At 49.2% G+C, this 27,906-nt stretch overlaps 1 protein-coding gene across 4 annotated transcripts; it reads right to left on the bottom strand.

The window, feature by feature from the left end:
* Window positions 1–55: 55 nt before the first annotated feature.
* On the bottom strand, window positions 56–25,754 carry POLD3 (DNA polymerase delta 3, accessory subunit). 4 transcript variants are annotated; one of them, XM_064729101.1, is made up of 13 exons: window positions 25,683–25,714; window positions 22,191–22,246; window positions 21,385–21,482; window positions 20,688–20,790; window positions 18,471–18,510; window positions 16,964–17,096; window positions 14,008–14,263; window positions 12,819–12,891; window positions 10,882–11,044; window positions 9,492–9,604; window positions 5,170–5,264; window positions 5,005–5,086; window positions 56–1,595 (listed from the first exon to the last, which is right to left on the bottom strand). In XM_064729101.1, exons 4-13 carry the CDS (start codon window positions 20,787–20,789, stop codon window positions 1,390–1,392), a joined length of 1,263 nt encoding a protein of 420 aa, XP_064585171.1. In that variant the 5' UTR covers window position 20,790; window positions 21,385–21,482; window positions 22,191–22,246; window positions 25,683–25,714; the 3' UTR covers window positions 56–1,389. The 4 variants fall into 4 exon arrangements, with proteins under 4 accessions (XP_064585171.1, XP_064585152.1, XP_064585161.1 ...); XM_064729082.1 differs by lacking the exon at window positions 21,385–21,482 and having other exon boundaries at window positions 25,683–25,754; XM_064729091.1 differs by lacking the exons at window positions 21,385–21,482; window positions 25,683–25,714 and adding an exon at window positions 24,764–24,898.
* Between the last annotated feature and the right edge of the window lie 2,152 nt (window positions 25,755–27,906).

The raw sequence follows: 27,906 nt of genomic DNA, 5'->3' as shown, positions 1-27,906 counted from the left end.
CCTTGGAAATCAGAATTTGACACATTTAATGAATAAGGACAAATAAAATTAAAAAAAAAACCAAACCAAAACAAAACTGTGTTTAATGGAATTTGTTTTCATTGCCTTTAAAAATACCCCCTCAACTCCACCTAAAACAACAGAACCCCTGTGGCAGGGTGGGTTTTGCTCTCCACAGTTAAACTTTTTCAATAAACCAGAATAAGGCTGATCACTCTCTTGCCAGGCCACAGCACAGGGTTTGCTGGGGTGCAGCAGCTCCTCTGCACCAGCCCCTGCCTGGGAGCACTCAGCAGCCCAAGGCTCAGGAAGGCTCAGCATCACCCCTCTGGAAAAGCTTTGCCATGTGTCTGTCAGCCCCAGCAGCAGCCAAGCAGGAGGCGCAGACCAAGAGCTCCTTTGTGGTTAACAGGATTGCTGTGCTTTATTCCTCTCCACAACAGGTTCCTCAGGACCATGTGCCGTGGCACTCTTCCTTCAGCAGGCAGGTGATGAGATGTCCAAGGAAAATCTCTTCTCTTGTCTGGTTCACGCCTGTAAAATAACCCTTCAGGCAACCCCAAACTTCCAAAGCCTGCAATGCAGCTCGTGCTGCTCCCTGGTACCTGCCTGGTGTTATCAGCAGTGCCCTCTCATCACCCTTCCCTCTGGCTCACTGGCCTCCTAGGCTGAAGATCAGTTCTTTCCCAATAACAGCAAAGCCTTCCCCCAATTATTCCAGAGCCAATTGGGTGGGAAGCCTCAAGGATGTTTTTGTAAAGACAGAACACCAACAGTGTCCCAGTCTATAATTAGGCATCTGAGCAAGTTACAGAGGATACAAGTTCAAGGAAGAAGAGAGTAAGAAAATTTTATATGCACTGCTTTGTCCAAAAATAGATTATGAAAGGCAGAGCAAAAACTATTTACCAGTCTTAGGGGGAAAATGAAGTAAATTTCATTCAGTTAAAGCTGAAGCAGATGTTCAATATTTGTGTCTGACCTGCTACATTGCTGCTGCCACCCAATGTGAACCAATCTGAAGAGCTGGGGGTGTACAAAGAGGGGAGGAAAACACCACACCTCCCCTCCTAATTAGCACCAAAGGGGTGATTAAAAAAATACACTTTCATGTGAACAGGTTCAACAGCCTTTCAAGAGCTCCTCTGCATGTTGCCTCTAGCTGGCAGTTCCCACACTGCCTAGTGAAGATGACTGAAATGATTGCAGTAACAAATAAAGACTTGTCTCTGATACAAAATCTAGTCCAGAGGGCTTCCTTACACAGTAAGCAGGGCACCTTGCATAACCAGGGCTTGCATGTTGGCCCCACAAGCAGCAGCAGCTTGCAGAGAGCCACACGAAAATGGGAGCAACACTCCCAAGCTACCAAGAGGAGCCAGACCCAGTTCATTTCTTCTGGAAAAAGCCCGTGATGGAGACCTGCTTGTTGGCTCTGCTGGCAGGAGCTGCCCCTTTCTTTGGGTTCTTCCTTTCCTCCTTTGGCTCCCTCTTGGTGGGCAGCACGGGCTGTTTCTGTGGGGCCGGTGCCTTGGGCTTGGGGAATTCATCCTCGCTGTCCGTGCAGGACTCGCTCTCGTAAACCTTCTCAGTCACTGGTGGAAACAACAGGGAAGGGAGCAGAGGATGATGATGATGGTTTAGCCATCCTTACACAAAGACCTCCCCACTGCACTCATGGGAAGGAACACTTTGGGTTCAAGGAGCACGTGTCAGACACAGGAACTGAGTCCCAAGTTAAGCAGTAGGAAATGACCTTGAGTGTGCCAAGGGAGGTTTAGGTTGGGTATGAGGGAAAACTCCTTCCCTGAAAGGGCTGTCCAGCCCTGGCACTGCTGCCCAGGGCAGTGGTGAGTCCCCATCCCTGCAGGGATTTAAAAGCTGTGTGGATGCCCTTGGGGACATGGGCCAGTGTTGCCCTGGCAGTGCTGAAGTCAATGACCTTAGAGGGCTTTTCCAAGCCAGTGATCCTGAGATCCTAACTCACATGGCAAAGGCTGACCAGCAGCCATCAGCAAGTGATGAATCTCAAGGAGATCAGAATCAGTAGTTTGGCACTAGGCAATGGAACATCTACTTTATGGCTAAACCCCACCATTCTGACTCGGTCCCATTTCCACAGGGGCCAAAGCAATCAGATTTTCCAGCAATCCAGGCAAGACAGCCTGGAGACATCCCCAGGCTGCTCTCACAGCACATTGGACAGCTAGGGGAGAGCGAAGCAGACACCACCCACCCCCAGGGGCACAAAGCCTTCGGGGCAGCTTTGTTCCACAGAGGTGGCCAAGGAGGGCAAGCACAAAGCAATGCTTTATGAAAGATCAGCCCCCAGCCCTGTCTGCAATCAGGGCTCGCTGCTGTCAGCGTCCGGCCACGCAAAGCCCAGGGACATAAAACATCCTCACGGAAATTAAACTGCAGTCAGCCCCACTGAGGGGAGACACCGTCACATCCCAGCAAATGCCCTCAGATCAGCCTTCCCAGCAGTGCTCTGGGATTCTTCTAGTAAGCCATTTTTCTTTAGCAACTCTATTCTTTTAAACAGATGTCTTAACTTCCCTTCTTCTGGGAAGCTGGCTTTCGCTTGTATTAATGCATCAAATTAAATAAGGTTTCCTACGTCACCAGGACTGGGAAGAGGAATGCTGTAAAATCCTCCTGGGCAGAGCCAGCAGGACCTCAGACTGCAAACCAAGCAATCTCCCTTGAGAGGCAGCAGGCTTCTCAGGGAGCAGCTTCCCCAGACCACTGGGTGAACTTAAACCCTTATCCTGCTCTCAGCCTGTCAGGAACCGCTGGGAACTCCTCAAGTGTGCAGTTAACCCCTCCAATTGCAGCAGCACAGCTCAGATCAGCTGTCTTTGGCTGCAGTCTCAGCTGAACTGCAGTAGTGTGTATGTGCAGCACCCATGGGTGCAGAGATGCAGTCACTGATGTCCCACTCACAGCCAGACTCTCTGAACCACAGCGGCTCAAAGGATGGGAGCTCTAAAGTGCTGTAACACTAATTTCCCTCCAATGCACCTGTGGAAACTCCAATCTCCAAGCCCATGTGTGTCCTTTGAAGCTTTAGAAAGTTCAAGGTAGAAACACCCAAGCTTAAACCTCAGTAATTCCCCTTTACTAGAGACTAAGAGCAGGCCCTCAATCCATGGATTTCTGTTGATGCCTAGGAATGTTTCTTGTGCTTTACTCCACACACACTTTAATTGCTCAATTTCCCTCAGGGCTAATCCCTAAATCACTTTTGCTTTTTGACACCAATTTCTTGCTATTGCAACTATTGTGAAAACCATAACTTAAAATAGTGGAGAAATATAAAGTACAGCCTCATTCTAATGTTAGGATTAAAACCTCTCAAAAACCTAGTGTTGGATTAAAAATAAAAAGAGCAGGGAGAGGGGGGAAACCCCTCTATTTCAAAGAATAACTAAAATTCACATTAGCCTGGGAGATTTGCAAGTTGTTTAGCCTTTGAATTGTTAGGCCTGTGCATGGAAAGGGTGTGGAATGGAAGGGAGAAGAGAAACTGGACAACAGCCAGACAGCACGTTCTGCACAGCAGGCTGGAGGATTTCTAGTGGAGAAAGCAGCATCTCTTCCCCAGCCAGATCCTCAGTACCAAGCTCCATCCCACAGGATCTGCCTCCCAAGGGCACAGCAGGGCCTTGCATTCCCCTTTCGGAAAGGGGATGTGAACTGTGAAACCAGGAGTCTGCATTTCCCAAGGGACTATGAAACCCTGTGGGGATAAAGAGCAGAGAAACAGAGGCAATATTCCCAGCTGAACCCAGAAAACACACTCCTGTGCTCTGGATGCAGAGCCTGTGCAACCCAGCTCCCCATCTAATGCTGTTTTGTTCCGTTTTCCTTCCATTTCAATGGCTCTCTCTGGGGTGGGAGAGGAGAACACCCCTCAGGGTAACCAGCCAAAGCTGTCAGTAACTCTGTGCAAGCCCAGTTCCTGGACAAGAAAGCAGCAGTGGGGATTTCAGTCCCAGCGCAGCCAGCTGCTGAGAGCCACAGCTCTGTGCTTCTCTGAAGGAGACACACCAAGCTAATGGGAAACAGAAGATGCAGCTCTGCAGACAGGTGCAAACACACACACAGGCTGAGGCTGGGCCAGGAATGCCCAGAGTCTGCATGGCCAGCACCACCACGGAGCTGGACAACAGCACCTCATCCTCCCCAGCACGCCCTGAGCTCCACTGACATCCCCTCAGCCCAGCCAGGCCCGGGAATCAAAGCATCCCACACAACCCAGCTGACAACACCATTACAAAACACACACTCCATGCTCTCATGTGTTTAAAGCCTCAAAAACAATCCTCCAAAACCCAAACCAACATAGTCTGAACATTTGCAGCTCTACTTCAATGTCAGGAGATGGAGGAAATGAATGCAGTGGTGTTACACAGCTTTCTGCAGGCTACAGGAGGAAGCAGAGTCCAGTCAGGCTGGAATTTAAAGCCTCTGGCTTCTGTAGGAATTCTCTTCCCTTCTGAAAGCAGAGCCACCCTTAGCAGAAACAGAAACCCTATGAAGTATTTAAGCTCCAACTTTTTATCTGGGATACTCTATGTTTCTTTAACATATAATCAAGTTTTGCACAACTCTGGATTTATCCTCAAAGGGAAAAAAAAACCCAACAAAGTTATCTCAGCCAGAATTTATCCCAGACCCTAAATCTCTTTCTGTAGCATCTTTAAAAGCTTGCAGCTTTGGAGAGGAGAGTAAATGAAGGTGGTAATCATGATGGCAGAAAAAAAGGGAAAAGAACTGAAGGAAAATCTGCAAATAATCAAAAAGGGTAAGGATTCAGCTCCAGCTCTGACTCCCTACCCAGGCCTGCACCAGAGGCTCAGTTACCTCAGTCTGGGAGCAGGAGCCCCAAGCGGGATAACAAAGAGATGCTGTGATTCTCCAGCCAGGGAGAGGCTAGCCTGTTAAAGTGGCCAATACAGTGAGCTCCAGTGAGTGAGTGCAGGGCACAGCCAGCCTTACCCATGCAGCCTTCCTCTTCATCGATAAACATCTTGGATTTCAGCACGCGCCTCCTCTTCCTCTTCCTCCCTCCAGCTGACACCTGGGGGACATGGCAGCACTGTGAGCAAGCAGAGCTCCTTTCTCATTACCCGAGGGCAGGTAATCACTCTTATCTGCTCTCACCTCTATGGATGCAGGCTCCAGCTCAGTTTTCAGAACAGGTTCAGGGGCTGGAGATGGAGCTCTCTCTTCCTCGGGTGTGGGAGAGGGTGGCACATCTGCAAAGAAGAACACCTTGATGGCACACGGGTCTGATACTACACACTGCAGTTCCCAAAGGAAGGAGGGTGGGATAGGATGGGAGAAGTGCCCTGAAAGATTTTTGCTAAGCCAAAATAATCAGCTCCACCCAGAGAAACGTGAAAACCAGCCACAGGAACTGGCAGGTTTTAGCTATACATTTCAGTTACTTGTTAAAGAGAGTGACTGTTATTTGTTTAGAAATGAAAGGAGGTGGGGTGTGGTAAAAGAGCTGTTGCTTCACTGGTGGTGCTACACATCCCAAACAATCCATGCTATCAGCTTAACCCAAGAATTAAGTGCAGTACACTATCACACATGCTAAAACCTTTATTTGAAAAGAAGTTCTAAAACACCCAAACCACCACAAAACCCAGAAGTTGACTCTCTCACTGTTTGATCTCCTTGCTCTCCTCTGGGTTCAGGGACAGGGACACCAGGCTGCACTCAAAGCAGTCAAGGACACCTTTGGGCATTTGCAGGGAGCACAGCGAGCTCTGGAGCCTGCAGCAGGCACGTCACAGCGGGACAAGCAGGGCTGCAGAGCAGGAGCGAGGCAGGGTCACCCTCCTGCGGGGCTGGCAGGGGGACAGAGCTGCGGGGGACCCGAGTGAGAGCGGCTGCCACGCAAGCGCCGGGCTGGGGCACAGCTGGCACCGCGGGGACAAACGGCTCCTGTGACCCACTGCTTCACCCCACACGGATGGGGCTGCCTGGCTGCCCTCAGCCCAGCACGGAGCCGCCATCTGGAGCTGTCCCGGGGGACTGGGGCCGTGTGAGGAGCCGGCGCTGCCGGGCACGCGGCCAGCTGACCTCCGCAGGCTACCGAAGGCTGCAGGGACACGGCGCTGGGCTGCCAGGCCAGCAATAAATCACAGTGCTCCCGCAGGGCCCCGGCCTCCCAGGCACTGCAGAGAGAGGCAGGGCAATGCAAACAGAGGGATAACACCACTGGGCTTCACCCTGCTCTGGGGGCACGGCCACGCCACGGCGCTGGAAGTGTGCGCTGCCCAGGGCTGCGGGCAGCTCTGGGCTCTGTGTCCATCCCAGGCTCACACACAGACCCTGGGCTCTGTGTCCATCCCAGGCTCACACACAGACCCTGGGCCCATCCCAGGCTCACACACAGACCCTGGGCTCTGTGTCCATCCCAGGCTCACACACAGACCCTGTGTCCATCCCAGGCTCACACACACAGACCCTGGGCCCATCCCAGGCTCACACACACAGACCCTGGGCCCTGGGCCCATCCCAATCTCACACGCACGCTCCCCAGACTGCCCAGCACCAAACCTGCACCACCAGTGACTGCCCAGCCTGGCCTCTGCCCTTTGCAAGCATCTTTGGGAGAGGACAAGCTAAACCCAGCCTGCTGAAAAGCCTCTGCCGTGCTCAAGCAGGGGCCGCTGAAGGCATTGTCAGTGGGCCAGCTCCACTAGACTCCTTGGGGGAAATCTGGGCTTTTTTCAGCTTCCTTCAAACCATTTCCCCAGCTTTTGGCAGGCAGAAGGCCTTCTCCTCACGTCAGAGTGTTTAGGACTACTATCAAGCTCGTTTATTGCTTTATTATCCTCTTCTAGCCAACACAGCCCTCTGACATGTGATAACTCCTGAGTCAACCACTAGCTGCTGCCCACAGTTTGCTCAACAGCAACAGCTGCATGAAATAGATACAAGTTGGGCAACTGGATGGACCAAAGATGTAAATCCTGGCTTTGTTCAGTCTGCTCTGACCCTGCCTGGAAAAACTGTGAGAAGCTTTAGTGCTGGTGCTGTGGCTCTCCAAAACCCAGGGAGTTTGTAGGTCACAGTGCCACTGAAATCACCCTCCAAAGTGGCTGTAAAACACTTGTCAACACTGAGAAACGCTGCCTGTGTTGGTACAGCTGAGGCTGCCAAACCTCCTGTCCTCTGTGGGAGCATTTGTGGAGTTTGTTCTGGCACTGGAAGCAAAACAACCTGCAGTGACTAAGGAACCCTCGTACCAATATAACTTTTTAATGAAAAATCATTTAAATGGAGAGGATTGTGCCTTATGCCCTCTGTGTGTTTCCAGCGTGGTACCATGTGCTGATGCTGCTGTAAGGAGAGCTCATTCAGGGCTGCTTTTAGTACAGACTAACACAGGACTAGGCAGAAGACCTGGCCTGACATGGAATTGCCCCCAAGTGCTTCACTCAGCCACGCAGGCTGAGTTTCACACCCACAGAACCTTGCTAAGTGTGCCTGTCACTCCAGGCCCCTTGTGCTCTCTGGTGTTGCTGATTCCAGTTGCCCCTGTTCTCTGGAGAAACCTGTTTCCAACCTTTCCAAGCACAGATGCTCTTCAAGCCCAGTTGCTGAATACATATATAATTTTTTTTTTCATCCAACTCACAGTCTTATTCTGTACTCAATATAATATTACCAGTTTGGTCTCATTAAAAATATTCCAAACAATTCAAATCTCTGGTTGGATTTAGAAGGGCAAGCAGCAGGACCAAGGGGCTGGGTTCTCTCAATTCTTATTTTCTCTTTTCAAAGGGCAAACTGAGTGATATCCAAATTTATATACATGAGCTGTAATTTTCATAAATTTACAATTCTAATGCATAGCACAAAGAAATAAAGAATAAAGAGGGTTCTGATGCAGGGGCAGCAAGAGCAGTGACAAAAAACCTCCCCAGTGCCTCACCACCCTCTCAGGGAAGAGCTTTTCCCTAACATCCAACCTAAACCTGCTCTGACACAGCTCCAGCCCTTCCCTCAGGTCCCATCTCTGGTCACTAAAGAGAATGTAAACCTTGGAATAAATGAGACCAGGAGGCATCCCACTCAAAAGCATTAATTGCTAAACATGTGCTGATCTGGTGTCCCATGGGAGACCAGAGAGTTCCAACATTCCAAACTCCTGCCTGACCTCACAGGATGTGGATGAGCTGAGAGATTCCAGCCAGGCAAGCATGGGCTGATTTCAAAATTCCCTCCTCAGAGCTATACAGCTCAGCTTGTCAGCAGGGGAGTGATGAGGAAATGGAAAGACAAACATTTAAAGAAATAAGTACCAAAAAGTGTGGACATATATGTATATATATATATTTTAAGCCACATTGAAATGTGATGGAATTAAGGCTGATCACAAGAACAGCTTCCTGAGAGATTTATCATGCTGTGGAATAGTCTAAGAAGTGATACATACTTAACGAAAAAGATGATTTGCAATTATGTGGGCAGCAGGGGAACCATGAAAACAGGCCTAGAGGTGGCATGGATACTGCATGGTACCAACAGCAGGCACCTCTCCCTGGCACTGCAGATTCTCCTGATGTCCTGGCTGCTGCCCATGTGCCAGGCACACTAAATGAGGAATCAGCTTTGGCTACTCCAGGGACTCCACCTCTGCACCAGCACACCCCATTTGCTGCTTCACCTTCTTTCACTGGAGGTCTACACCAAACTGGTGGTTTCAATTACTCTGTAATGATCCCCAAGTTCCTTTCCTGAGCAGCTTGCTGGATTACTGTTCCACTTAGCACATACTCCCGAGCTCAATTCCAATTTATTTCCCAGTTATCTACATTGAACGGCACTTGTCACCTCAATTATCCAAATTCTTTGGGATCCAGCCCTGCTGCTCCTCATTATGAGCCCAAATCTTGCAGAGTTCTGGGCACCCCACTCCTGTCACACCAGCAAGGAGACGCACAGTCTCATCAGATATGGCTCAAGTGCTTTGCCTCCAAATTCCCTATTATCCCTTCTCTTTCTGCATGTCTTGCTTCCAACACTGTCTTCCAAACCCTTTCTATGAACAGGCAGAATAAAGACACTCAAACTGACCCTGTGGGGAGAGGGAGGCCACTGGTGAGTGTTCCCTCCCCACATGAACTCCTCTGACAGCCCTACGGTTCTGGAAGGAGCACTATCTTTCACAAGAGATTTGGGAACCTCCTTCCCACACAGGGGCACTGGCAGCACACTTGGTGAGGAGACAGCCAGGTCTGAGCTAAGCTCAAACAAAGACTGAATCTTTGTTTTGAGACATCTCAACTCCGTGCCCAAGTGCTTGCAGCACAAAGATAAACAGAAGGCTCAGGCTACAGCCATTTCCACGGTCTTTAGTCCTTTAAACTATTCCCTCAATCACTGACCAAGGGATTTGGAGAGTCATGTTTTGGAAATCAGAACCCTGACCTACATGCCTGATTGTTTACAGATCTTCTTACCTTCCTCATCACTGCTGTCAGATACAAGCTGTTTGATTCGCTTCCTCTTTTTCTTGACATTTTCGGGATCCCTTTCCTCCTCGTCATCCGACCTATCTGCTCTCTTCATTTTACTGCCACAAAGCAAAGGGAAAAGAAAGGGAATGAACACCCATCGTCTCTCATGTGTGCATGAAAGCATCATGAGCACTTGGACAAGCACATTCCTCATGGAAGCAAATCAAATGCCTCTTAAAAGCCTGAGCATCACATGCTCTGAACTCCACACTGTACACTGAGCTGAACGCTGCACACCCACTGCACAGCCAGGCATAGGTGGCCAAGCCTCTGCAGGCCTCCCATCCTTCCCCACATGCAGCTCTCCAAAACAAGGAGGATTTCTTCAGCCCAGTGCCTCACCTCGCTTGGCCACAGCAGCCTGGCAAGGGCCTAATTCTGATCTTGTCTCTTGAGCTCAGGCTCCCAGTGTCCCCAAAAGCATCACTCAGAAGCTCTTTTGACAGACTGCTTGCCACTGACTGACTATGAGGTAGTGTCTCAGAATCCTGGAGCCATTTTTAAAGACTACTGGAAAAATAAAATAGCTTCTTTCTTTTTACTGTTGGCCAGACGTGTCAGACGAACAAGCCTGGAGGCTAAAGGCCCACGTATCCTCCAAGAGCTGGGACAGCCCAAGTGGCCTTCCCAGCTCCAGGCTGCCAACACCTCCAGGCCCTTGGCTTCTGGGACAAGACTATCACTAAGACAAGCAGTTAGTGCTAGCTGCCATGGTGGGCTGGGTGGCGTGCTTACCTATTCCCTTAGAAATGGATTGAGACCACCAATTAATTACTCATAGGCCACCAGAGAGCCATCAGACTGTAGTGATTCTTTGTCTCTGTCAGTTTGGGTTGGATTAAACACAAAGGGCTGAGCTTAAAATTAACTTGGAGCCTCAGCCCAAAGTAAACCCGTGGCATTGAAAGCAGCCCCACATGAGCTATGGAGATCAACAAGCACAACTTTGTGCTGCAAGCTGTGTACATAGAGGCTGGGGAATGTCCCACCTTCCCTGCAGGACAGGTGTCCCTGCCAGCCCTCCCCAGGCTGCCTGCAGGGTCTCTCCCAGGCTGCTCAGTGGGAGGCTGTCTCGTGGAGAGCCATCCCCTCCCACGGAGGGCAGCCGGGCCCTGTCCCTTCCCATGTGCCATGGCACCCGCGGCCCTGAGGCACCCACAGCACCAAATGGAAAAGGAACACCAGGAGAGAACCCCGACAGATGAATTTAGTCAGGTTTAACACAGTTTAGTAGATGGAAACAGGAGGTGAGCCGGCAGTGTATGACCAGCCAGCTCCATGCAGGCTGTCCCCAAGCTGGGGACACAAAAAGGGACCCTGAGGGCAGACCCACCTTTTCTTGTCCTTTTGCTGAATTCTGGCAGACTCTGTTTTCTTCCCAGGTTTCTCTGCTACAGTGCTGGGAGATGACTCTGGTTCTGCTACAGCAACTGAAGGCTTCACTGCTTCTTTCTCCTCCTTTGGCTGCTCAGGCACAGAGTTGGCTTTGAGTTTATCTGTGAACAAACCATTCAAAAAGAACAAACACTGGGCATTCAGTCTGAATGACAGCTTACAAAGCAGCTGGCTAGCTCTGTGCACCAAGGCTAGAGCCAGCACTACCCATCGTGTATCCAGGGATCTGGACTGGCCAAGCTGTACCAGACATGGGAAAAAGAAGGGCATGCTTTAATTTCTAGGTGATTTTCCATGGTTCTGCTGCTCCTGATGTCAAGCCACCATGTGTGCTGCAGCAGTTCAAACTCTCTGGAGGAGGACGGGGAGGCAGTGGCAGGAGAGGCTGCTGGGAGGGCCCCAACATGGTGCCAGTGCCTTTCTGGGAGTGCTGGCAAACAGGCTGGCTGCTTCCCTGGGCAGGGGCAAGCAGCACTGCAACGACAGCTCCCTTATTTATCATCAACCAAGGACCCCAGTGCTGTTAACCCAGGACTTTCTGGCATGGGTGGAACCTTTGAAGCCAGGAGAGACATGCACATAGGGAATAAATCTTTCTGCTGGAATCCCACCCTCTGCTCCATACACATAATCATTTCCAGTTCTGCTCAGTCTGCTCCTTCTCTGCAGCCACCCCACAGGTTTCCTCTGTGAGCTCCCTGACAGGACTCAGCAGAGAAGGGAACCCTCTGGGAATGATGGAAGGGCATCCCCAAAGCGTTCCCCATCACCACTGGGTCACCCTCACCATGCCTCTTTGGGTTCTGTGTGCTTGGGTCTAGGGCTCTCCTCAGACCTTTAGAATTTACTCCAGTTAACTGCAGTGATTGTCCTGGGGCTGAGAGTGCCCTCAGCTCCCCCAGTCTCACCAAAACAGGGACCAAAGAGTCCCAGCAGGGCTGTGCCTTGTCTGCTCAGTGCTGGAACTGTCCCCTGCAAGCTCTGACAGATGTCTTACAAAGTGAACTGTGCTGTTTACTCTCTCCCAAAACTCCTCTGTGAAGCCTCTTGTGCTCTCTGCTATAAGGGAATCTTTGAAGGAGGTCCCACAGTCCTTTTCCAATATTCCAGTATTTAAAAGCTCCAGCATCATTTCCTTTGACTTGGGTAATTCAGAAGGGACCTGCAGAGGCCACCTAGTCCAAACCTCTGCTCAAAGAGACAGGCCACCCCTCAGTTTTATTCTCCATGCATCAGTCCTTCAGTTTTTAGGAAAGAAATTAACCCTAAAACTAACAATGGGCTCCTCAGTGCTGTGTGATGAACAGCAAGCACCATTAACATGCCCTGCAAAACAGCTTTTGGCAAACATCTCACCCATAGCTGGTCTTCCAGCCAGGAGAACTCACTTTAAATCAGATTTCTTCTGCACTAAAAATCCTTCCTGGGTTAGTCTGCTCAAATATGTCATGTTAATTGATCTCCCTCCAGCAAGCTTTTTGTCTGAAAAATTCCACTGAAAACCCTTAATTTTTGCTTTAAAAGCTGTGTGCTAAAACATTAACCCCTTTGAGTGCAGAAGAGCAGGAGAAAGTATAGAAAACAATTAGGAAAGAGGGGATATAAAGAAAATCCAATGAGTTTGGTAGAGTGGGGATGGGGAGGAAGAGTTCTGCTCCTTTCCGTATCTTTCTCCCATCATGGCTCTAGTACAAAACATTTGATTCTACTTAGTATTTTCAAATTTATATCCAGCTCAAATAAAGTATAATTGAAAAAAAAGAACAGATACTTCAAATAATCCTCAGGTTTGGTTTTTTTTCATGTGTTTGTTTTTGGAACTACAACAGGCTGTTCCCTGACCATGATGGCCTCTGAAAACAGAAAAACACTTACTCATAGCAGCTTTTCCAAAGAAGTTGTTCATGATGCTGTTCTTTGTTAGTGGCTTGCTGCTTGTTGCAGACACCTGGAAGCAAAGAAAGGAATAAGCACAGGAATTGCTCCCAGCCCTCAAGGTGCACAGCAAAATAATAGAGAGCATTTGTTCCCACTGCTTTAGATTTCAGCAGATTTAGCAAACTCTGTTTTGGACAGTTTGAAGATATTCACTAGCCATCAAAGGGGGCACAGTGAGTTCCTAAGGACTCCTTAGCCAGGCCCTCAGATCTGACTTGAAATAATGCTTGGGACCAGGGTCAGCTCCCAGGAAAGAACTGCTCTGGTTGCAAACCATCAGTGCCTCAGTTCACAGCAGCCAACAGAGGAAAGAACAGGGATTGGCCAACCAGGATCCAGCTCCTCTGGCACGTAGGCTGTTTGCAAGGAAACATCACTGCTCTGTTGCACCAATGCAACCACCACAGTGAGAAATCAACCCACACCACCTAAGAAAGTACAGCCTCTAATCCAGCTTATTTTCATGTAAATAAATGGTAACCAGACACTAAAGTTCCCAAAACACCGCACATTTCCCCAGTTCTTAACTCCCTATAAAAACCAGAGAAAGGAACCCAAACCTTCCCAGTTATGAAAAGGCCAAACCATCCACAGGGAGTGTTACCATTTTAACGCCCATTTTTCTGGCCACATCACTTGAAAAACAATTACACTAATTAAAATGAAAACATAATCCTATCCTGGAAAAGCAGCAGTCCACAAGATAAACAATTTAGTCTTGCACAGGTCAAGCTCCTAAACTTCCCTCACCCACCAAGTTTAAACACCTTGATACTTTTAAGACCTGGGCTTCTCAGGTTTCACTTATTGCTCAAAACAAATCCTTTTAAGCACAATGGAGAGAGCAAGATCCTCAGCTGGTGTGTACATTGGGATAGCTGGAGACAGCAGAGCAATTGAGGCTATGCTGCCTGAGATCCAGCTCATTGGGAACATCAAAGCCATGGCAAATTCTCTTCTGTGGAGACACCCGGAGTGTGGCACGAGGGCTTTTTGCCCAGGTGACAGTTAAACACTCCCAGTGGAGGTGTGCCTGGCAGCAGGAGCAGGGCAGGGGTGGCTGAGCTTGCTGAGGCACTGTGTGACAGATGGTTAACACCATGAACCGGGGGCTGAGGTAACTTACACCTGGGGCCTCCTTGGCCTCTGCCTTGGCCTCCCTGGCCGTGTCCTGGGCCTTGGCCGCTGCTTTGGCTGCAAACATGCCCATGATGCCTTTCTGCTGCTGGGGAGGGGGCTTGGCAGCCCGGGGCCCGTGGCCATTGAGGGTGCTGGTGCCATCGGGGTCCCTGTGCCTCGGGGGGCTCTGCGCGGGCGCCGGCGCTCGCGGGGGCTCGGGCGGCGTCCTGGGCACGGCGGCGGCGCACTGGATGGCACTGAACCTGTGGGATGGATGGAGAGAGGGAGGGAAAAACCCCATTAGCCTCCTCAGCTCTGGGTGCTCACCTCAGCTTCCCCCCTCCTGCAGTGCCAGTGCCCCTCCGGGCCTGCACGCTCCTGTTATGGAAAAAGGAGCAATTGAATCTGTGCGTGGGACAAGAAAGGAGGGCTGGCACACTGCAAGAGACCTCTGATGAAAAGATCAGCTGAACCTGTCAGCAAGAGCCACAGCATTCATGTGTCAAACAAACTGTGCAGCTTTCCTGGGGGGTAAAGGCCCTCTCCACACCCAGGCTGGACAAGGAGCAGGCTGCATTTTATTCCTAAATGGGTTACACTCTCTAAAGCCTGTGGCAGAAGTTGCATGGCTGAGTGAGGATCTAAAACATTTATAACTTTCTGATGCTCTGACAAAGCCCACAGCTGCTGCCACAAGCGGCCCCACTCGGCCAGGTAGGCAAACCCCAGCTGAAACTGAACAATTGAAATGGCTCAGAAAACATCCACGACATTCCGATTTAACTCCACTAAGTCATTTCCAAGTAATCCCTGAGAGTGAGAAGCAGCCTGGATTATAATGGTCTGAAACTTGATTGTTTGGGGATGTGGAGACACAAGAAATAAATGACATACTCAGTTACAGCACAGCTCACTGACAGTCAGGAATAGCAGCTCCCAAAAATAGCTGAACTCTGCTCCCCACTGTGCAAATCACAGGCGACGCTTTCCAGATTTCCCACAGAAATGCCACAAAAGAGCCCAGCTCACGCCTCCCAGCCCACTGAATTACACAGCATATTTTCATTTGCCTAAGAAATAAAGCAGCCTTCTCTCTGCCAGTTCAATTCTGTGCCTCAGCACTAGCTGCTCACATGCACAGTCCACTTCTACTCCCATCCGGATCTGTATGAACAAACAACACCATCTCCACAGCACTCCCAGGCTGCAGCAGCAACCTTCTGACATTCAAACCTTTAAAGGAAGGAAAACAGACATTGAAGAAAAATAATCCTACTCTCCTTTACACTTTCAATCTGTTTTCAACATGGTGAATAATACAGCTCTCAGGGCAGTGTGAGCTCCTACTCTAAACACCACCAACCCTCCAATACATAACATTGTCACAAATAATATTGTCAATGGTTACGTTGATGCGCAGCAGAGCTCAGCTAACCTTCCCCTATTTCCCAGTCAGCTTGCCCTGATGCTGCTGTGTGACTACACCTTTATGGGCTTGACCCAAAATTCACTAAATAACCACTGAAAAAACAGGCAGTACTTGGACTATGCTCTGCAAACAAGGAGCTGCTTCTGTTTGGGAAGCTGGCAGTGCCAACAGGCATTAAACCCAGATATTGGTGTTAGTGCATCTAACCACCTCCACTGTCTTCACTGCAAAGCAGGTCCCACAGAAACCCAGAGGAGAACAAAGATCCCTGTCCCAGAGCTGTGAAATATCTGCACAGACAGGGCGGTTCTGTTTACTACAAACCTCACACAATCAAACCTCTGGCTTTTGCAGGTCCTGCAGGAATATTTTCCCAAGTGTCACAGACAATCCACGCAGCTGGCAAGAGAGGGGGAATGGGATCAACCTGTATTTGCTTCAGCCAGGTCACAAATGAAGAAGGTGCACTTCTTACTTTCCTTGGGAAATCCTGTTTCAAAGCTGGATTTACAGGCAGGCCTCAGAGAGCTGTGTCAGAGCCTGGATTATCTAACCCTCCTGGATGTTTAAATCCCAGAGGATACAAGCGTCCCTAAGGCACAAGGATCAGAGCACTGCCTAAGAGTGAACAGAGTGGAACAACAGCAGGCACACCCAGGGCACGTGGCTGTGCTGAGTGGGATCACCCAGCTCCTTTCCAGGGCACCCACCCAAACACACAGCTCCTCCTTTCTCTGCCACTCTCTTGTCAACACTTTGGACAGGGCCACATTGCTCCTCTCAGATTCTATACTCTTGCTATGACACACCCTTCAGGCATCCCCTTCAAACCAGATTGGTCATGGCACCGTGCATCCCCATGACTTCAAGCTGAAGCTGTCCTGGTGGGAACAGCACAAGTGAGAAGCTGCAGCTGCTCAGGAGGGAGCCAGGGACTCCTGGGGGCTGCATCCCTCCCAGCTCTGCTCCAGCTCCACCAGGAAGGACACTGCTGCTGCCCGACTGCTCTGTGTGCTCCTCCTATGTCCCAGAGATCACAGCCTACTCTGAGCAGCAATGAACCCACAGAGACCAAAGCCCAGCTCCTGGAGGAGGAGCTCCTGTGAGACACCTTCAGAGAACTGGACGAGTCCAGAAGATGAGAACACAGTTTCACAAAACAGAAAGCAAACTCCTGTAAATGCTTTGCAGAGCACATCATTCATGGTTTTATCAGCCTGTTTCAATTTTCTCTTCCTGTGTGGCTGAGAACTGGATTAAAATGGCCATGATTAAGTGTGGCCTGGGAAAGAGAAACATTTCCAGCCATCAGACAAGCCAGGTACTGGAACAGCCCCCTTGTCAGAGTAAGGACCAAGTGAACCAACATTTGGCTCATTTACACAACAGCCACACAATGAGCTCTTTGGGCACTGCTCTGGCAGGACTCTGAGGATCTCTTTTCCCAGCTCTCTACAAGTCCAGGCCTATCTAGTGAGCACTGAAGTGGAGCCTGGAAGTGCTTCAGAAGGCAAAGGAGGCAGGAGTCACTCACTTGCTGCAGTGCTGCAGGTTTGCTTTGACGATGTCGTAGTCGGTGTTGTAGAGGGGGGAGCTGTCCTTGAGCAGGGCCTTCTGGATGCTGTACACGTGCACACTGGCAATTGTGGACAGCTTGGACTTCATTGCTGGGGAAAAGAGAAAAAGAAAGCTCTCTGTTAGCACACCCAGCAAGACTGACAGACTACTTGACAGCAAAACATGAACACAAAAAGGTCCAGCCACACCTCCCAGCACTCACTAATGAGGAATTCAAGGCAGCAAACCCCACAAGCCTGTCACGTTTTCCACTACACACTCTTGGGCTTAGGAGGGATCTCTCTGTGTTTGCCTTCCAAACATCCAGTGCTTGGGATGCACAACAGCTGAGGGAGTACCTAAAGCTGAGGCAGAAGGTAGCTGGTAACTGCTCTCTGCCCCTGGGGCTGTGTCCAGCACCACAGTGCCACCCCCAGAATGAAAACTTTCTCCCTTTTGTGTTACTCAGACCCCTTGAGACTAGGGTTGGCTTTCAGGAATTCTTTGTTCATTGCTTATATTGTTCTTTCCACAGAGTCCTGGTCTGAGGCTGAGCTTCTAGGCACTGTAAAAATACACACAGTAATCATTTCTTGGGGCCAGTCCTAGACTATGCAGCCCTACTCCCATCAAAAATCTCAGCCTCTTCCAAATATAAGTCATGCCTTTGGCCTGCCTTCCAATACAAAAACCATGAGCAACCCTTTCCTCCACAGCAAAACAGTGTTACACAGCACACATAACTCAACAAACATGACACAGAGTAGCTGCCCTGCCTGACAATCTCCTACTCGGAGGCAAAGGGCCTGAGCTAGAAATCCACTTCACATTTCCAACAACGCAAGTCCTTCAAACAAAGTGAGGTCATGAGCTCACATCCTGAAGGTCACAAATACCACAGCGTGCTCTCAAGTGCCAAAGATGTTATTTGAAAGTGATGAAGAGCCTGAAGCTGCGTTTCAGTTCTGTGGGTAAGATTTCATCAGCAGGACCAGAAAGATGGTGAGACGACAGTGCACTCAGCAGTGTTGCAATGGGGGTTTTTCCACCTTGCACTCACAAAAGTGAAATAAATGTTCTATGAGAAGGTCTTAACACCCACAGGACTCGGAGCAAAGACTGCAATTGCATTGAATCAATAACCACAATTACCAGTTCCAGCACTCTTGGGGGCCTGAAGGCTCCCAGTTGTTCTGAGACACTACTGGTGCATTGCTGTCTCCCTGCTGTCAGTGGCAGGGAGGTGGAAAAGAACCACTGACAAAAAAAAAAAAAAAAATCAGACTCAATTCACAACCTGAAGGCATTCAGCTGCTGGCTCAGACACTCCAAATTCTGAGAAACAGCTGGTACAAAAAGTACACACCTGACCCCAAGAGCCTGGCTGGGCATTTACATGCAGATGGCAAGTTCTCAGCTTTGCTCATTTTGCTGTTCTTTCAAAGAAAAAAGTTAAAGCCACAAGACTTTGCCAGCCTGCTTACCTTCCAGTTCATCCTCCCTCACTACTGCAACCTTGTGGCACTGCAAAAAAGAAACACAAAACCTCTTTAAACCTGAGCTTGTATGCAAGACTGCTACTTACAGTTATTAAATAGCAAAGCCTAATGATTATTGTAGCACAGAACAGTGCCAATGCCTTTAAACACTCATCAGTTTTTAAAGCTCTGAAATGTGCTCTCTGGCCAGTCTTTAGGGTCTACACCTCTCCAGGACATCTAACAGGCTGTGGTTAATACCAGGAGGATCCAGAGAGACAGACTAAAAACCCCACCACTAATTCTGTGCTAAACAGATACCATGGACCTGTCTGAAATCAGGGAAAATCCTGCTAAATTCAGGCTATAAACATGACACTGCCTCTGCAGCTGTAGTTAAATACATCCCACTATACAGAACTAATGCAATAAACAATTATCTTCCATTTCAGACAGATTTGGGGATTAAAAGACAATATTCCATGCATGTGAACCAGTTTATTATTTAGGAGAAAAAAAATAGTTTTTTTGGCTTTTTTTCCCCAATCTACAAATAAAAGCCAGGACACCCTGAGATTTACTATTACTAAAAGAAGGCTGGATCATATTGTAATAGATATTTGTAATTTATTGTAATAGATATTTAAAAACACTCAGTGGGATGTCAAAGGCATTTAGTGTTTGGCTCTTAAATTTATCTGTGGGCAAAGGGGAACAGACACTGAATTTTATCTTCTTTTAAAAACCTCTGGGGTATCTGCCTGAAGTTTTAGCTGACATTTCTGAAAATCTGACAAGCTAAATGCATTTAGCAGCAATTCTTTTGCTTAATCAGCTGAAGCACTGTAAATATAAAATACTGTAAGTGAAAGTTTCTTTGTTCACCAGGATTAAAAAGTTGCTTTAATTAGGCAGTAGAACACCAAGTGGCAAGAAAACACACATGTAGGTAAAAGGATAACCAAAGATTGGCCCCTGGGTGCAGAAAGCAGCAAAGAAAGAACGTGCAGTGTTAAGGGGAGCACTCCAGAGGGATTTCCACAGCTCTCCCTGCAGGAGTGCTTCAGCTGCATCCGCAGCATTCCGGCTACACCTACTGCCAGCAGGCAGCAGTGCAGGGCTCTCCCAGCACATCTGAAAATAATGGGGGACAAAAGTCACCTTCATATAATTCCCCTTGGTGGAAGATTCCCTGCCTGCGCCAACCCAAACCATCCAGTGACACTGTGATATTATTTTAAAAACTCACAAACTGCTAAGACACAGTGAACAAAGTTATTTGTGCCTATCTCAGAAGTCACCTGTTTGTTTCAGGTACATTAAATATAACAGTACACGTTGGCAGTCCCCTGGCCAGTTCTAGTGAGCCAAGAGATTTTTTATTTTCAAAAGAAATGGGGGAAAATCTGTTAAACTTGGGCTGTAAATGTGACACTGCCTGTGCGACTTGAAACATTCCATCACCCTGACACCCTGAGATTTACTATTCCTAAAAAAAGACTGGATCATATTATAATAGATATTTGTAATAGGTATTTAAAAACACTTAGTGGGACGTCAAAGGCATTTAGTGTTTGGCTCTTAAATTTGTCTGTGGGCAAAGGGGAACAGACACTGAATTTTCCTATCTTCTTTTAAAAGCTTCAGGGTTATCTGCCTGAAGTTTTAGCTGACATCCCTGAAAATCTGACAAGCTAAATGCACTAAGCAGCAATTCCTTTACTTAATCAGTTGAAGCACTTTAAATGTACAATGCTGCTAATAAATTCCTGTTTGTTTTGCTCACCAGGACTAGAAAGCTGGTTTAATTAAGAAGAGAGCTTGAGCTGTAGGTGTGCTGCTCTGTTGGTTATCATTCCCTGCCACTTGGGCTGTCCCTCCAAGCCCCCCTCAGGCACCCCCAGGCCACACAGACCCTGGCAGGTGGCTGAGCTGATCTCAGAAGGGCCCCTGCACAAGGCTGTGTGATCCATCTTTGCTGCCCAACAGCAGCAAGGGCACGGGCCTGGGTGCTGGCAGCATCTGAGTGAGTTAGTGAGGAACCCTGGGGTGTTATCCAGCACTGAGCTCCCAAACCATGGCAGCTGATCCTTCCGCCTGCTGGGACAGACCCTGAGCCTCCTCTGTCCCTGCCCAGGAGCCAGTGCAGCTCTGACCCCAGGAGCACAGAGAGAGGCAGGAGACACCACAGCAGAGGCTCCCAGAGAGAGGGGAAGCACTCACAACGTGTCCATTCTGGAGGAGGTTCCCTGCCACCAGGTAGGTGACGTGCAGCTGAGCCCCCGAGTTCTCCCTGCGCTTCCTCTCCACGTAATCGTAGAGCATCCTGCACAAAAGAAACCAGGGTCAGCCAGAGAGGAGGGGAGAGAGCCTGCAGCCCTGCCAGGGAGGGACTGCCACACTGAGAGCCAGCCTGGCAGGGACACCATTTCCTCAGGATTCACTGAGCTTCCTCAGGACACCTGACAACAGGGACACCGTTTCCTCAGGATTAATTTAAATTAATTAAATTTCCTCAGGGGTAATTTTCTGAGACCCTTGCTCCTCTGCCACTGTGGAGAACCCCAGTCCAACAACTACAGAAACCAAAGGGCAAATTCATTTAACAGCATATAACACCTATAATGTAATGTAATTAGTATAATATAATTTATTTTAAATATTTTCTATAATATACAATATTATATGTGTGATATATATTATATATAATAGATATAATAATGTATTTTAGTATAAAAATACATTAACTAGTATATGATACATATAATACACAATACATAAAATATATATTACATATATTATATATTACATATATAAATTAATACCTACTATATATAATAATAGATATAATAATGTATTTTAGTATAAAAACACATTTAATGGTATATATTGTTATTATCACATTTCTAGAGTCCCATACCTTCTAGGTGGTTTTCTCACACAGCTCTTCACAGCAGTATTGTTCCTGCTTCTTCACCAGGGCTCCTCCAAGGCTCTTCCTAACCAGCCAGCCCACCCCTTTTATCCCAATTATCTTAATTAGCCACAGCTGCCACCCAATTAAGGACATCACAGCTGCAGCCCATCTAGAACAACTAGGGTCGGGGCAAGGCCACTTAATACAATACAGATATTCTACTAGGACTCCTGCTATAATGTTACATATAACAATACATATAATACATAATTTTATATATTACATATATAAAATAATATATTATATATAATATATATTTTATATATTGTATATATAAAAACACATAGCATGTATTTTAGTATTAAAATGCATTTAATAGTATATAATACATAATATATATTATCTATTACATATGTAACATTTTATATATTATCTATTACATATGTAACATATATTATTTTATATATTATCTATTTTATAACATAATAAATATAATAATACATATAATAATGGATTTTTCATTACAGAAATACATTTAACAGTATATAATAGTGGATCCCACAGCCCCCGGGCAGTTTGTTCCCAAGCCTCTCCTCCAGAAAGGCATTCCTGCAGCCCCTGAGGGAGGAACTGGGGACTCTCTGGTGCACCCCTGCCCAGCAGGGCAGGCAGGCACAGGGAGTGACAGGGCTGAGAGGCCAGGCAGGGCTGGTAACGCTCTCCAGAGGGATATTTTAAGGGGATGGGAGCAGGAATGAGCACGGCACTGACAGGAACTGGGCAGGCTCTGGGCATGCAGGGACACCTACTGTTTGGCCTGGTTCACGTGGACACCCAGCGTGTAGCTCAGCCATTTGTAGGTCACCTGGAGAAGGAAAAAACCCAAAAAGCACTTCAGTGAGGAAACCTTGGCCTGTCAGTTTGATCAGAAATCCTGAGACACCCCTCCCGTCCACGGCAGGAGTGAGAGCCCGTGGACACCCGTGCCTCACCGAGCACTGTGAATTGTCCCAAAAGGTGTGGGGGGGATTTCTGCCCCTCTCCTGGCCCGGGAACACCACCGTGCCAACCTCGGGATGTCAGGGCTGCAGTCCCAGCCCTGCCATTCTGAGCAGGTACATCCCTGACACCTGCTCTGCCCTTCAAACCATGCCCCAGGCTCCGGGCTGCAAACACAACAATTAAATTCTTGTTTGTCTACATTGTTCCTGGAGCAAGCCACAAAGCCACAGGCTGGGAACGTTCACATTGTCAGGCAAGTTGCACCAACTTGGCCACACCACTTTCTGGGCAAAACCCATTTCAATTTCGTTTCATTATTCATTTCATTTCCAAATGAATTTTTGAAATAAACTTGGAAAGGAACAAACCATGCAGAAAACCGGTTAAAGAAGGGGGGTAGAGAAAGGGAAGACAGGGGGAGAGGAGGAAGAGGGAAGTGAGGAGGAAGAGGAAGAAGGAAGGGGAAAGGAGGAGGAAAAGGGGGAGAAAGAAGAGAAGTGTGAATGCAAAGAGGCGAGAAGGAAAGGGAAGGTGAAGGAGAGAAGGAATGGGGAAGAAGGAAAGGGAAGGAGGAGAAGGAAAGGGGAAAGAGAAGGAATGGGGAAAGAGGAGAAGGAAAAGGGAAGGAGAGAGAAGAGGAGGAAAGGGAAGGGGCAGCGGAAGGCAGCGGGTGGGAAAGGAGGCAGCGGGGCAGGGGAGGCGGCGCGGGGAGCAGGCCGCGGGGGCAGCAGCGGGCAGGGGGAACCGGGGGAGCGGGAGCAGGCGGCGGGCGGGCAGCAGCGGGCCCGGCGGCACTCACGACGCGGTTGTGGTCGGTGACGAACTCGTCGATGTTCTCCAGGTACAGCTCGTCCGCCGCCATGGCCGCGCCGGGCCCGCGCTTCCCGCCCCGCGCCTCAGCGCCGCGCGCGCGCCGCCGCCATGGCAACGGCCTCACAACCACGGCGGCCGCGCGGGGACATACCGACGGAAACGCGAACGCCGAACTGGACTGGTACCGGGGCTCGAAATAAACCAAAATAAACGAAACAAACCAAGATCAAAAAATAAAATGAAATATTAAAATAAAATATTAAAATAAATATTAAAATAATAAAATGAAATAAACTAAATAAACTAAACTAAAAATAAAATATTAACATAAATATTGACATAATGAAATACTAAAATAAATTAATAAAATAGAATATTAAAATATAATAAAATATAATAAAATAATAGAGTATTTAAATGAAATTAAATAATATATTAAAATAAAATTAAATAAATAAAATAAAATAGCTTCTTAGTGGATTGGGGGAATCCGAGCTGTGAGAAGCACACACAGCAGATCCAAAGCATCCCTGCTCCAGCCCCGAGCGGGGTCAGCGGCCCCGCATTGCTGGGGACAGCAGCGGCGCTCCCGTGTCCCGCATGGCAGCGCATCTCCCGGGTCTCCCGGCATCTCCCGAGCTGCCCGTGCAGTTCCTGTGCGGGTCGGCAGGTGCCAGCTGGACACCGCAGCACGGAGGGACACGGCCGGGGACAGCGCCCGGGCTTGTGCCGCCCAGGTTATCCCCGGAGGAACCCCAAATCCCTCCAGGATCCTCCAGTGGAATCCTTCCCCAGCGCTGCCAAGGCCACCACTGCCCCATGTCCCCAAGTGCCACATGCACACGGCTTTAAATCCCTCCAGGTGAGTCTCCAGAGAGGGAGGCTCACCTGGACAGCCCTTTCCATGAAGGAATTGCCCCTAATCTCCAGCCTGACCCTCCTCTGGCACAGCTTGAGGCCTTTCCTCCCTTGTTCCTCGGGAGCACAGACTCCCACTGCCCTCATCCCCCTGCCCAGCCTGCACCAGCACCACCAAAAGGAGGTGCCAGAAGGAGCTGAGAGAGCCGAAAACACCAAATTATCAGCAAATATCCAGGACAGGGCTGCAGGCCCCCAGGAGCAGCGGGGCCCTGGCTCCTCGGGGCACAGAGCCCCAGGAAGGGCCTGTGGTGGCCGTGCCACCCACGGTCACTAGCAGTGTCCCTGGCCAAGGCCACTCACCCCTAAGAACCACAGCAGGATGCAGATCCCGACCTGAACACAGCAGCTTTGTACCTGGCAAAGGTCAGGGGAGGAAATGGGACAGGTTTGGTGAGGGCTAGAATAAACTCAGGGTTTATTTTAACAGGGTTTGTAAGGGGCTCACAATGGCACTCAGTGCTCAGCTGGCACCGGGTTTGTTTGGCTGGTCACAAACCCATCCACATCCTCTTCCTCCTTGTGCCAGGAGCCTGTTCTCACACTCCTGCTGTCTCTTTCCCTCACCTCACCGCAGTTGTTCTTGTGACATTCCTGGCCTGACATTTCTTTACAGAAGGAGTGTGCAGCTCTCAAGCACCTTACTCACCTTTCCAAGGTCTCAAGCACCTTACTCATCTCTTCTTTGTTCTGAGCCTCTTTTTCATCTCCTGTTTTTTCTTCCTTTAGTTTCCTGCTCTGAGCTCTCTGGATGGTTTCATGACCTGAGCCAAGGTGCCGGGTGAGTTTAAAATTACACTTTGCACCTCGGGGCTCAGAGCGTGCTGCTCCTGCAGGTTAGCTAAAGAGTACACATGGGTGTAAGAGGTAAGAATCCTCCAGCTGAGGATTCCTTTCCTCTGAATTAAAATGCCGTGGGATCTGCATCTGGTCTCACCCACACCTGCTTTATACTCTGTGTATAAATAAAAAGTATGAGCTATGTGTAAATATATTTATATGTATAAATGTAATTCATATGTATAAATTAATGTGTAAACTTATAAATAAAAATAAGAGCTATATGTAAATACATATGCATAAATATATTTATATGTATAATTTATATGTATAAACAGAATTTATATGTATAAACTTACATGTAAATTTATATGTATAAATAAAAATATGAGCTATGTGGACACAAACTGAAACAAGAGAGGCTCAGACTGGACATAAGGAGAAGTTGCTCACATCACAGAAGGGTTTGGGTCAGAAAGGTCCAGGATGGGCCGAAGCCCAGCCCTGCCCAGGGAGGTGCAGCCAGCACAGGAACCCCAGCTCTCAGCCCTCTGCCAGGCCAGCAGGAGCTTCCTGAAGTGCTTCCTTACTGCCCCCGAGGGGCACAGCCCGACACGTGTGCTGCCCCGGCTTCCTTCCCCTCTGGCACAGCCCTGGGAACGCTGCTGCAGTCAGGGAGGGGGCAGAGAGAGCAGCCCTGCCTGTGGGACACAGCCCCGAGATCCCACCCTAAACACTGGGCACTGTTGTATTCATATTGCTGTTATCCTATTGCTAGAGTCCCATACCTTCCTGGTGGTTTCTCACAAGCAGCTCTTCAGCAGCGTTGCTCCAACATCAACACCCATCCAAGGCTCTCCCCAAGTGGCCAAGCCCACCCCCTTTTATCCCAGTTATCTTCATTAGCCACAGCTGCAGCCCAATGAAGGCCATCACAGCTGCAGCCCATCTAGGACTGGGGCAAGGCCGCTTGTACAATACATAGATTTCACCAGGACTCAAAGGCCACCTCTACTATACACAGGATTTTCATCCCAGCCCTCCCTGGAGCCAGGATGGTGCCCTTGGCTCTGTCTGCAGCTCTCTGTGAGCTGTGCCAGGCCCCTGTTCCACAGCCACCACCCCTGTCCCCCCTGCTCCTCCTGCTGCTGAGCCCTGACTGCATCAGCCCTAAAGGGCTCTCCTGGCATACAGAACTCTCCAAGGGATCGCTGGGGACTGCAGAGGCTCTGCTGGTGCTTCAGGCACCCAGAGGAGAAGGTGCAGCACCACGAACACCACTGAGTGCTTTGGAAGCACCCCAGCCCTGAGAGAGGGATAAAAGGCGAGCCACCCATGGCCCCTTGCATGCCATTTCCTGTCACCTTGTTTTTACAAGTTTCTCTAAGCCTTCTGATGTTTACATTCTCGTAACGAACTTTCTCATGTGCTTTATGTAAATAACTCACTGTTTTGCATTGTTTAACAGAGGAAAAGAGATTTGATAGACTGTTGGTTTGTTGTCCAGTGTCATTGGAAAGGTGGCACCGTCACATGCAGTCAGAATTAAACTTCCCTCTCTTTTGCCTTAGAAAATCCAGTGTGTCTGTGCCTTTCTGTTTCGGGTCCTAAAGTGACAATTTCCGCCCGGCTGAAAGGCAGGATGTGCACAGAAAATGGGCACAGAAAATGGGGCAGTCCAGGATGAGGGCAGAAATTTGGGCAGTGCAGGATGTGCACAGTGAATGGGCAGTGCAGGATGTGCATAGCAAATTGGGCAGTGCAGGATGAGGGCAGAAAATTGGGCAGTGCAGGATGTGCACAGTGCATGGGCAGCCCAGGATGTGCACAGTAAATTGGGCAGCCCAGGATGAGCACAGTGCATGGGGCAGTCCAGGATGTGCACAGTGCATGGGGCAGCCCAGGATGTGCACAGTGCATGGGGCAGTGCAGGATGTGCACAGTGAATGGGGCAGCCCAGGATGTGCACAGTAAATTGGGCAGCCCAGGATGTGCACAGTGAATGGGGCAGCCCAGGATGTGCACAGTGCATGGGGCAGTGCAGGATGTGCACAGTGAATGGGGCAGCCCAGGATGTGCACAGTGAATGGACAGTGCAGGATGAGGGCAGAAAATTGGGCAGCCCAGGATGTGCACAGTGCATGGGGCAGTGCAGGATGTGCACAGCGAATGGGGCAGCCCAGGTTGTGCACAGAAAGTGGGACAGTCCAGGATGTGCACAGTAAGTGGACAGTGCAGGATGTGCACAGTGCATGGGGCAGTGCAGGATGTGCACAGTGAATGGACAGTGCAGGATGAGGGCAGAAAATTGGGCAGCCCAGGATGTGCACAGTGCATAGGGCAGTGCAGGATGTGCACAGTGAATGGACAGTGCAGGATGTGCACAGTAAATTGGGCAGCCCAGGATGTGCACAGTAAATTGGGCAGCCCAGGATGCGCACAGTGAATGGACAGTGCAGGATGTGCACAGTGAATGGACAGTGCAGGATGTGCACAGTGAATGGACAGTGCAGGATGTGCACAGCGCATGGGGCAGCCCAGGATGTGCACAGTGAATGGACAGTGCAGGATGTGCACAGTGAATGGGGCAGCCCAGGATGTGCACAGTAAATTGGGCAGCCCAGGATGTGCACAGTAAATTGGGCAGCCCAGGATGTGCACAGTGCATGGGGCAGTGCAGTATGAGCACAGTGAATGGACAGTGCAGGATGTGCACAGTGAATGGGGCAGCCCAGGATGTGCACAGTAAATTGGGCAGCCCAGGATGTGCACAGAAAATTGGGCAGCCCAGGATGTGCACAGTGCATAGGGCAGTGCAGGATGTGCACAGTGAATGGACAGTGCAGGATGTGCACAGTAAATTGGGCAGCCCAGGATGTGCACAGTGAATGGACAGTGCAGGATGTGCACAGTGAATGGGGCAGTGCAGGATGTGCACAGTGAATGGACAGCCCAGGATGTGCACAGCGCATGGGGCAGTGCAGGATGTGCACAGTGAATGGGCAGTGCAGG

The sequence above is a fragment of the Zonotrichia leucophrys genome, chromosome 1, assembly GCF_028769735.1.
Source record: "Zonotrichia leucophrys gambelii isolate GWCS_2022_RI chromosome 1, RI_Zleu_2.0, whole genome shotgun sequence".
NCBI classification, from domain to species: domain Eukaryota; kingdom Metazoa; phylum Chordata; class Aves; order Passeriformes; family Passerellidae; genus Zonotrichia; species Zonotrichia leucophrys.
Note: the sequence above shows the minus strand (reverse complement) of the source record. Positions and strands in the feature narration are given on the sequence as shown.